This window comes from Clytia hemisphaerica, unplaced genomic scaffold (assembly GCF_902728285.1).
Source record: "Clytia hemisphaerica strain Z4C2 unplaced genomic scaffold, Clytia hemisphaerica genome assembly, whole genome shotgun sequence".
NCBI classification, from domain to species: domain Eukaryota; kingdom Metazoa; phylum Cnidaria; class Hydrozoa; order Leptothecata; family Clytiidae; genus Clytia; species Clytia hemisphaerica.
The window spans coordinates 570051-581564 of record NW_027104039.1 but is presented as its reverse complement, the minus strand read 5'-3'; the positions used below and the strand labels follow the sequence as shown (position 1 = coordinate 581564).

Genomic DNA, 11514 nt, shown 5'->3' with positions numbered 1-11514 from the left:
GACTAACTACGGGAATGCTTGCGCGACAAAACACAAACAACAAAATTTCGAGATTCCAGTCCAATATCTATGCGTGAAACTATGAGTGCCTCCTCGTCGCTGCGCTCCTGCGGGGGCAAAAAGAAGAAATTTTGTAGCTCAAACACCCTCAAAGTTTGCAGAAAGTTTTATGGTATGCCTTGAATGACGAAGGTGTGATAAAAAGAGTTTGTGCAGAAAGTTTTATGGTATGCCTTGAATGACGAAGATTTGATAAAAAGAGTTTGTGCTCAATATCTCATTGGTATATTTTGATGATTAATTAGAATAAATTACATAATCTTTCGATAAATATATTCGAGAGTTTTTTTATATAAGTCTACTCCGTAGTCAGCACTTTCACTTGTAGGATCAACAAGTCTTTGCAGTTCCATGAAATCTCTTTCTTGTAATGGGCACGCAGGTTCCATTAAGTTCACTTCACTCCTTGGTTGCGTATTGATCGGCCCTTCCCAATCGACCCCATAATACTCCAACTAAAAAGAAAAAAGTCAATACTAACCCTATACTAAATGTTTTGGAGGGCAATACCGTAGAATCTTGACCGACGTCAAAGTGTAGCCCGAGCTTGTGAGGGCGATACGCTAGACGGAGGTCAAGATTCTATGATGTTGCCCGATAAAATATTAAGTAAAGACATTATTTCCCGAGTTTGACATTTTTCGCTAAAGATTGATTATTTTTGCGAAAGTACACAGAAATTCTTTCAAAAGTTTCACAACAAAATTGCGATTAAAAACGCTAAAAAGTAACTTTTACACCCGGATTCATTTTGGATTGACGTCAAAAAAGAAGCCTTTCTAGCGTTTCGAACGTCAAAATCGAACGTCTGTTGTCATGACGGTTGAGTGGGCAATCAAAAATATTTTCGAACGTTATGAATGCTTTGTTACCTGTTCAGGTTCTTCAAACATATCACTGTTCAAGCCAATCACCCACAATTGTATCGGTGTTCGTTGTTTTTCACTTGAAAGTGAATGATTCTCCCATCCTGACATGAATTTCAGTAATACTTGATTAATTCTTGAGATGAAAACATAATGGAGAGCCCACATGTGAATAACGTTTTCAACATTTAACAGTCTATTATCCATTAAGCATTCGAACAAGTCATAAAAAAACCCAGTGCATCCGTAGTAGACGTCCCTCCAGAGACGTTCAATCCTCTGGTTGTGAACGCTTCTACCAGCAATGAAACTTCCTCTGTTTAATCCACGTCGCAAATTCATGTATCTGAAATGTAGAATAGATTCATCAAGTTATCATATCTATATTATTTGCAAGAGCCGCACCGCAGTGTGTCCAGAAAAAGACAAAACAGAATTCATATATTGAGGATATATAGAAAATCCTCAAGTTCTATTAAATAGTCATAGTCCAAGTAGAATCAAATAGTATTTCAAAATAACATGGCCTAACTCTACACAAGAAGAATGTAGAGAGCTCAAAGCACCAGGATCTTACTTTTTGATAAACAACTTCTTTTGAGAATCATGTTAAAAAACTGTGAAACACTCACCGTTCAACATCAACATTTTCACTTCCCATATCAGCTCTAACTCTACTTGGCAAACCATAGGTCCCAACTGCATTTTCAAATAACGAGGCAACAGTTGACGCTTTATTATTTGAAGAACAATTTAAAAAAACTATCCTTCTAGAATAGCCGTCGATTCCTCCATGGATAACCAATCCCCATCTAAAATGAAAGAAAAAGTTGAACATACTTTAAGGGCAGAAACTTTCGCCGGCAGAAAGTTTCTGGAGATCGAAAAGTCGCGAAATTTCGCGGAATTAAGTTTCGCGATTTTTACTTTGTGAAAAAATTTACGGCAGAAACTTTCACGATTGTTTGTAAATGTTCAATTTTAGTAGCAAAAACTTTATTGAAAAATTTGTTTTCCGCGAAATTAACTTTCGCGAATTTCTTGTTTAATTTCTTACCTGGCAGAAACTTTCGCGAAAAAATGCGAAAAACGCGAAAAAACGCGCCCTTAAGGTATATGAGCAAAGCCAGACGTTTCCTCGATAATTTTCAGCGTTATCACTATTTTTACACGCATTATTTAGTTTAAAAGTAACGAAAATCAATTCCAAGTAGCTCGGATTGACAAAGAAGACAGATGAAAAATTAAAAAATTACTTAATAAGCTTGTGGTTGCCGTCAATGTGCCACAATACATTTGTACCTTTGACGTTGTATTTTCTTCTCCGGACTGTTTTTAACTCAGTTGACCTGAAAGTAAAACAATAATTTACGAAAATCAGAATTTCTCCCCTAATGAGGCCCCCCCAGTCGACCCTCAATTCACGTATTCACGCAAAATTTTTTGCCAATTCACGTATTCACGCGCGAAAAAAACCATTTTCACGTTCACGCGCTGATTTTGCTTTTAAATTCTTTTGTTAAACGATTGTGACCTTATTGGGCTAAATTTGACCTTTTTATGGCCAACATAAAGTTTTCTGCAGTTTTTTGACCTTATTTTCGACAGCGTCGACCTTTTAAGACCTCTTACAATTATTGGAGCTTTCATAGGGCAATGTTTAAGGTCTGTCTATCACGTCTATCACGCCAAAGTTACAAAAAACTACCTCTCTGGCGTACGGTGGTATAAACTTTGCCTGAATTTGCTTTTTAAGGGAGGTAAGTGCAAAGTTAAGCCTTAGCTTTAAGGTTTCCCCCCGAATTTTCTTCGTCGCAGGCCCTAAATATATTTTATTTTGAGAATAAATTTGGTTTGGCCCAAATTCATGGTCTGAAAAGTCGCGAGCTTCAAAGAGGTGGTACAACCAGAGGACGCAAATTCCAAAGTTTGACCCCTTGACTCATTGAATAAAAGCTGTGAAAAGGAAAAAGCGAGCGAAGCGAGCGCGAAAATTTTTTGACAACTTTCACTCTTTCATTGCTGAGAAAACGGCCTTAACACACTATTGTTACCCTAATATGCCTTGTTTGGTCAAACAATTCATTCAGAATCTTTGTTTATTTTCAACACTGACCATTTACTGGTACAAATCTGGTACGGCGATTGACGTACCTGCCTTACACTGTGCGGCGTCACAAGAGTTTTTTTTCTGAATGTTCGATGATGCAATCATATAAAATTTTTCAGAACTATCTTCCTACTTTTGTAAATTATCGAAGAATCAAATACCCTTCACTACTGTCTCCAAGTTCATGAGGTATCATTTTGTGTACTGCATTTCGTAACAATATAAGCGATTACAGAAAGACGACCATCATTAGCGCCGACGAAGAAAATTTTCTCATTTAGACTTTTTTGTTTTGGCTCAAAACACTTTCGCTGGATGCAATATTTGCATCATAAAATAAGGAAAAATAAGGAAAAAATATTTGTTTCTGTTTCAATTTTTGATTATTTTGAATAACTTTACAATGGGAATAGGTCAATATGATATCAAGGATTATGTGAGCGAAGCGAGGAAGAAAATTTTACATATTTAGGTTTATATGGTTTATTCAGTTTTGTTTTAGACAATAATTTGCTTCTCGCGTTCACGCTCAAAATCTCGATTCACGAATTCACGCTGGTAAAATCTTATTTTCACGTTCACGCGGATATCTCAATTCACGTATTCACGCGTTGAAATAGTCCAATTCACGTATTCACGACAGAAAAAAGGGTCATTCACGCGTCACGCCAGCCCCTGGGGGAGCCCCCCTAATAAAGTGCTCTTTTTCATTTTCCAAAAGTCTACAAATGCCATTTTAATGCTCTTTTTACGCTTTTACCACAACATGGGCGCTTCTGGAACACAAAATCTGGGTAGAAATTAGACTACCTTTTTTAAAGGAAGAAATTTTGGCGGGAATTTAATTTGGCGGATGGCCGAAAAAGTTTTTTCAGAGGGAATTTAATTTGGCGTATCAGCAATAAAATTAATTTGGCGGACGATGGATTTCAAGGTTCAAAATCAAGGTGAAAATAAATAGTGAAAAATTGAATGAAATATGAGAAAATTTAAAATTGGCGGGAATTTAATTTGGCGGATGGCAGCAAAAAGAAATTTTGGCGGGAACTTAATTTGGCGGATTTCAGCCAAATCCGCCAAATCCGCCAAATTTTCTTTCCGCCAAAATTTCTTCCTTTAAGGTATGCTGTAGTCTTAGACAAATCATTATCTAAGAAAGAAACTCCAAGCCAAAAGAAAATTCAAGAATAGGTTTTGCTGTCGAGGCGAGTTTACAGTGTTAGAGTTTGGTGGTCGTTGTCGTTGTTCCAAAATCGACTTTTTCCCATTGTGCTTTTACCTTTTTCTAAAGCATATACAATTTAAAACCTAAATCTTAACACAAAGTGTGAAATACAGCATCCCAAATACCTTAAAGGAAGAAATTTTGGCGGGAATTTAATTTGGCGGATGGCCAAAAAAGTTTTTTCAGAGGGAATTTAATTTGGCGGATGGACGAAAAAACTTCGCTTAAAAATTTAACCTTAAGATGGCGTCAAAACAGCGAAAAAATAGCAAAAACACCTTAAAAGAGATTTTATTTTCAAAATGTTTAATTTGGCGGATGGTGGAAAAAAGAAATTTTGGCGGGAACTTAATTTGGCGGATTTCAGCCAAATCCGCCAAATCTGCCAAATTTTCTTTCCGCCAAAATTTCTTCCTTTAAGGTACACTATCTCAGAATCCCAAACTGAAGATAACAAAAGAAAGACAATTGTCGGATGTATGCAAATTGAAATTCACAAGTTTGGGATTCAATGATTTTTTTCCTGTGTACAATCCAATAGTATAGAGGGCATTTTGTAAAATCGCTCGACTGTTTTGTTAGAAGCACTTGTTATACATTTTTGGAAAGCTAAGGGGTAGGGGAATCGAAATTACTATGTTTCCAATTTTTTTTCGGACACTTTGATGTGATTTACGGACAAATATGACGGTCTCAGGCAAAAATCATAGGGTTAAAAATTAATGAAAATTTTAGCTCGAGAAAACGAAGACCTGTTGTATATTTTTGGAAAGCTCTCAAAAAATTAGGATTAGAGATATATTGCAAGTATAGGTGATTTCAGTACCTAACTCGAGATATTGAGCTCCAAAAAGCGCAAAAACTGGACAAAATAGCTGTTTCTGGCTGAAAAACACGGTTTTCAAATGTTAATATCTCGAGTTAAGTACAGAAATCACCTATACTTGCAATATATCTCTAATCTTAATTTTTTGAGAGCTTTCCAAAAATATACAACAGGTCTCCGTTTTCTCGAACTAAAATTTTCATTAATTTTTAACCCTATGATTTTTGCCTGAGACCGTCATATTTGTCCGGAAATCACACCAAAGTGTCCGAAAAAAAATTGGAAACATAGTAATTTCGATTCCCCTACCCCTTAGCTTTCCAAAAATGTATAACAAGTGCTTCTAACAAAACAGTCAAGCGATTCCAAAAAATCGAACAAAATTCCCCCTACTACAACAAGAAGAACAAGAACACATATCAATCAATGACTTTAAGATTAAAGGAAATGTTCTTACCTGCTTAACACTCCTTCTAAACCTACTCGATGCATACAAGCCCGAACTCTTTTCTCTTGTACCCTGTGTCCATTTGATTGTAAAAACCCCTTCATTCTGCGGTATCCAGTTCTGGGAAACTCGTCAAGAATATTTTTTACACATTCGTCTAATTGAGAATCTGACATTTTAGAATACGTATCGACGATTGACATTGATTTTTCTGATAACCTCCGACATATTGTTCTTCTAAAAAACGATTAAAAGTGTCTCTAAACATATAGAAATTAAAAAACAAACAAAATATATTTTTTTAAAGAACGAATTTTTGTAAGTTTTTTTATTTTGCTGGCCTTAACCGCAGAATCTACAGAATTAGAAAAATTTGGTGAAATAATTTAAGTAACAGCCAAAATTCACTGATACTGCAAAAATTAGTTTCCAAGAAAAAAATGCAAAAGCTTTTAAATTCCTGTTCCGACTTTTTTTTATCATTATTTTCTTGATCTCCAAAATATATTGGTTCTTCTTACAAGAAAGACGAAATATTTTATGTATATGCAATGTATATAAAATGCTATGAGTCAAACTAATACAAAGTGGACAACTAAGTTAACAACAGAATTAGTATTGGACTTTACGAGCACACCCCCCCCTCAAAAAGGTAAACGTACTGACAAGCTTGACTACAGTACTCTCTGCTCATTTTCGTTCGCTTTTTGGCTGACCCCCCCCCCCCCCCCTCGGCGACAAACGCACTTTTTAAATGTCCCTTTAAGAAGTTTTTTTCTCGCCAAATTTCAGTCATATCAATCATGAAACAAATCAACTAACCTACTAGTACCAAAAAAGTTTGCAATATCGTTTGCTGTGAAGTTTAAATTGAATAAGTAATCAAGCTTTTCACAGTCAATAAGAATTTTTGGCCGCCCAGGTTTACTTGAATGTGATTGATGCATGTCTGAGATTCCTGATGGTTTATTTGTCTCTTGGCGAGGAACAGTTTGTAGTAAATCTATGATAGACATGATTCTATTTATTGGCTCCTCGCATATATCATATATGCTAACAGCAGTACTTAAAAGTTTTTTGAATGTTTCCAATTTGAACACAATCCATTCATTGTCGAAGATGCCAGTATCAATAGTTTGGTTAATATCATCAAGGATTTGGTGACCAAATTCTGTGATATTTGCAATTGTTTCCTGAAATTGAAAGTAGAACATTTCAAGACTTGTGACTTCATTGCTTACATGATTTCTTTAGTTTGTTGAAGGAGTTCAGGGATCAATTTAGTGATATTTCAATAGTAAGTAAAAGAAAATCTTCTATACTAGCAAAAGTTGAATTTTGAAAATCTTTACTAATCTGAAATATGTTGGAATTTCCTATTCATGATATGCACCACTGCAATGTCTTCTGACATTACATCATGGACCCAATAGCTGATTGGTTGGAAGTGACGTAAAAGCAGTCAATACGTCACTTTCAACCAATCAGCTATTGGGTGGAACGGAAGACATTGCAATGGTGCATATCATGAATTGTTTGTTTACTAGGAAAATGAAAGAAATTTGTCCAAAAAAGGGCAAAACCACAAAAATTAATTCCTGCAAAATACGACTTTTTCAATTTTATTTTGCACTGCAAAAATTAGTTCCCGCAAAAATTAGTTCCATTAATAAGGTAACATCAAGTTCATGGCTAGACATACAAAGATTGATCATTGACAGAAATTTTACCTCTGACATTACCAGTTTTATTAGCTTTTATATTTCATTTTTTTGTTATTAGTACTTAAGTTTTTCTAGAAAAAGGTATATAATTAAATATAATATATAATTAAAGATAATCACCCCGATTCGCTTAATTATGACCCCCCATTTTATGGATGTTCTCCTAGAGTACCCACCCCCTGCTTATTCGACCCACAATTAGGCACAAAAGAGTACCTTCTCGTATCAATATCAATTATTATTGATTATCAATCATAAATCGATACTATCGATTTGATCTATAGCAATTGATACTAATCAAGCCTCAAATAATTTTGAAAAGCGATAAGCTATCAATTATAGATTCTAATCGATATCTAATCCATCGATTAATATTGATTAGTTATCGACAGTCATGGATTACATGGGGGAAACAGAAACATTCCCATCACAGAATGACAATTTCAGGTGTGAGAAAAAGATTTGAAGTGTGAAAAAATATTGATTAAAGTTTTGATCTGATCCAACCGCACACCCACCCATAGCATTGTAGCATCAAACACGACCCTGGACACCTGAATGCCTCAGTTAGCCACTAATCCAAGTCATCCTTTCTTTCTCCTTGTTTTACTTTTCTTTAAGCTATAGGCTAAAAAAATTTTTTTTCTTACAATAATATTTATATTATTTTTAACATTTACTTTTTATTTTAAACAATTGTACGGATAATGGGCCCTAGGGCCTTTTAGTACCAAATATATAGATAGAGATAGATAGATAGATGTACATTGTACCAGACAGTCGTAATCGATCGATTAAATCGACAATTAATCGATAATTAATTGATGGATTAACAGATTAAATATTGATTAAAATCGATAAGTAATTTTAAGAAACTTGTGAGTATTACCGTAACTTTGTGTAATTCCGTAATACCATGTTGAATTCCGTTACCAACCTTCTGGTCTGTAAAATAGCTAAACAAACTGTTGGTAATAGCTTTGATAAGAAAGGGCTCTTCCAGAAAAAATCCGTTCATGGGGGGTGGAGGATATATTATTTTTTTCATGAATTACCCCTGGACATTTTGATTTTTAACCCCCTGGACACGGTTTATACCCCTGGACAAACATCAAATCAACCCCGTGGACACAAAAAATTACCCCTGGACATTGGAATTTACCCCCTGGACATTGCAATTTTTTGGTATTTTTTCAATACCCCTGGACAATTCATCCTCCACCCCCCATGAACGGATTTTTTCTGGAAGAGCCCAAAGTATGTTTTTGGAACCAGACAGCCAGAAGAGACCAGAAGGTTGCTATGGCGGAGATCGACGTGCTATGACGGACTTATACAAATGTACGGTAATTAATATCGATTGGTTAGCTCCAAAATATATTACATGTTAAATCAATAATGTTATCGATTAAGAGTCAATCTTATTGATTAAAAATTGATAATCCATATTTAATTGAGGCTGAAAAATTGTGAGTATCCATTAACCATTGATTATATCGGCTTTAATCCGAATGGATTAATTATCCATTTTGACCTATGATCGATTTTATCAATTAAAACCATCTGGATTGTACGGCCGATGTGTCTGGTGGGTAGGATCTAAATGTCTAGTGGGACTTTCTAGGTAAAAGTCTGAAAACATAGTACTTTTTCCCACCGTACACAAGAAAATTCCCACCATACACGAGAAATCCCACAGTACAAAATGTACATCCACCAGCCAGACGGTGGTTGCGGTCGTGTCCATCCAGGGTCGTTATCAAACATATCATCATCAAACAATTTAAAATGTACTGGCTTTTTATATATTCAGTAGTGATTCTGCAATGGGAAAGCGATATTCAAATCTATATAAAATAGATGCCATAAACTTTTTTTTCAATTCAATTCAATTCAAAACATATAATTACCCGAAGAAGGGACACCAAGTTTAGAAAACCTAACACCTAATTACACATATCATCATCATCTTCTGATCATGCTGTCATGGAGGGTCCTCAATTAGTTATTAGATATATTACTAAAAGGAATGCGCCCTGAAATGTTAATGATGTGTTTACGTTGATGTTTTTGTATGTATGTTTTTATTTTATTATACACATAATATATATACATTTACAAACAAAACAACACCAAACATACACATGAGAATAGAATAGCTCATTTTATAGAAAATAAGGATACTATGTTTGTAGTCGTTTCATTTCCAGCGTCAGAAAGACAAAAGCAGTCCAGCAGCCACATTTCTCAGCCTCCCTAGTCCTTCTTCATCTAGACATAATCTAGAAAAAATATGTATAAAGCCATCAACTGTCAACTGATCTGATCAAGGATTTCAGATTTCGCATTGTTTACATCCCCAGCCTTGGAATACTTTCTCTTTCAGTCTTTTTTACTATTTTCCAGGCTGTACATCAAATCTACAGACCAGATTTACAAAAATCCGAAAAATCGTAATCCGATTGCCCGAAAAATCCGGCACTGTAAACCGGCGATTTTTTCGATTGGTTTGTAAATTACGATTGACTTCTGAACCGACCCGAACATGTCTTAAACTGACTAATTGACTTTAAAATTGACCTAGTCGACTTTTGAACTGGCCAACTTTTTAAAACTGACCCAATCGCGTCTTAAACTAACCCAATCGCGTCTTAAACTGACTCAATCGATCTTTAAACTGATCACCTTTGAAACCGACCCGATCACCTTTTAAACCGACCCGGTCACCTTTTAAACCGACTCGATCACCTCTTAAACCGACCCAATCACCTTTCAAACCGACCCGATCGTCTTTTAAACCGACCCAATCACTATGTAAACCGACCAAATCACCTTTCAAACCGACCCAATCAGTTACAAACCCCCGACCGTTATCTAAACTGGATGTTTTTGACACGGATACCGCTCCATACCTTGTGCCCTCCCTCGGTCTTATCTGGCCCGCCCGCGCCCTTGAGCGCGCAGGGGAGTGGATGAGTGGATCTGATAAGCGTTCCGAGAATTAGACTAGCCCCCGATTTCATTATTCGTCCGCAATCTTACACGAAAAAATCAAAACAAACTCCAGAGCAAATTTTTTTGAAAGATCAAGACTCACTCACTGCACTTCATCTGTTCATTAGGAAATGAAAACACCTTTTTAACTGGAGATATGTTTGCAGAAAGATAAGCTTGAGATATCCCTTGAGATCATGTTGTTGTCAAGTTTGCTGTTTTACATTGTCGTCTGCCTAAACGTACTCACTATAGGAAAGTTTGAAAGTTGTTTCTGGAATAAAAAAAAAAAAAAGAAGCTGTATCAACTGCTCAGTGACAATGTATCATCCAGAATTATTAGATTATGTTCGATAACATTTGATTGATTCAATTGTAATCGATTTTATTCACTCTCGTCGTACAGTATTTAAATGCACTCACGCATCCACGTGAATACCGTGAGATAGGGTAACTTGCATAAGTGGAGGCAAACATGCATAGCCCTCAAATGAATCATTAAGATATGGTAGAGTAGAGCTGCAAGCGGAGCTGCGTAGTTCATTTGTTTTGCTGCTTTGATTGGTTAGTCATTTGACACTCAGGAACAATCGCCTTATTAGGAGACGCCTCCTGATTAGGAGACATGTAGGTCGTTTGGGGTTGCTTGATATGATTAGGAGACCCGTCTCCTAATAAGGAGACATAAAACTTTGATCTCAATTTTAAGGGCTTTAGGCTTTTCCGCGCATTTTGAAACTAGTTTTAATGGAAAGAGCAGCCTCGAATTGGTAAAGTTTAAAAAAAATTATCAAAATTTCTCGGTGCAATTGATCACAATCCTGATATAAAAGCACTACAAGGAAGCCCCTCTTGATTTTTTTCATGTCCGCCATTTTTCTTTTTGAGACGCTTTTGTTCAGAAGACAGATTCTTACTTCTGATTGGTTCTTATGGATTATTAGAATTGTGATTGATTCCACGGGTGGATTTTTCTGAAAATCACCATGATGCAATCAATTTTTTGTGCTCTTTCCAATGGGAGCAACCAAATTATGCGCAGTTTCTTCGTTCACAAGATAATTACACCCGTCTCCTAATTAGGAGACGTGAACCTCCTGATTAGGAGACGGGTCTCTTGATTAAGAGATTGAGACGTCTCCTAATAGGGCAACTGTTCCTGACTGTTTGATGGCTATGCAAGTTTCCCTCCACTGATGCAAGTTTACCCGACTTCACGGTATGAAGGTTAGAATCACTGATGGAAACTATTTTTCTTTGC

General features: G+C 35.9%; 1 protein-coding gene across 1 annotated transcript; it reads right to left on the bottom strand.

Annotated features, from left to right (window-relative positions):
* Positions 1–262: 262 nt before the first annotated feature.
* LOC136811792 (uncharacterized) lies at positions 263–7383 on the bottom strand. Its single transcript, XM_067068421.1, has 7 exons — positions 7266–7383; positions 6358–6728; positions 5545–5772; positions 2183–2275; positions 1559–1738; positions 933–1272; positions 263–515 (listed from the first exon to the last, which is right to left on the bottom strand). Exons 1-7 carry the CDS (start codon positions 7272–7274, stop codon positions 312–314), a joined length of 1425 nt encoding a protein of 474 aa, XP_066924522.1. The 5' UTR covers positions 7275–7383; the 3' UTR covers positions 263–311.
* Positions 7384–11514: the final 4131 nt, after the last annotated feature.

Bases quoted from the DNA above. Each gene is read 5' to 3' on its own strand.
- LOC136811792 (XM_067068421.1), bottom strand. The intron at 5,773-6,357 runs GTTAGTTGATTT...ATCGTTTTTTAG, and splicing joins AACTTTTTTGGTACTAGTAG to AAGAACAATATGTCGGAGGT. The intron at 2,276-5,544 runs GTAAGAACATTT...TTTTACTTTCAG, and splicing joins TTAGAAGGAGTGTTAAGCAG to GTCAACTGAGTTAAAAACAG.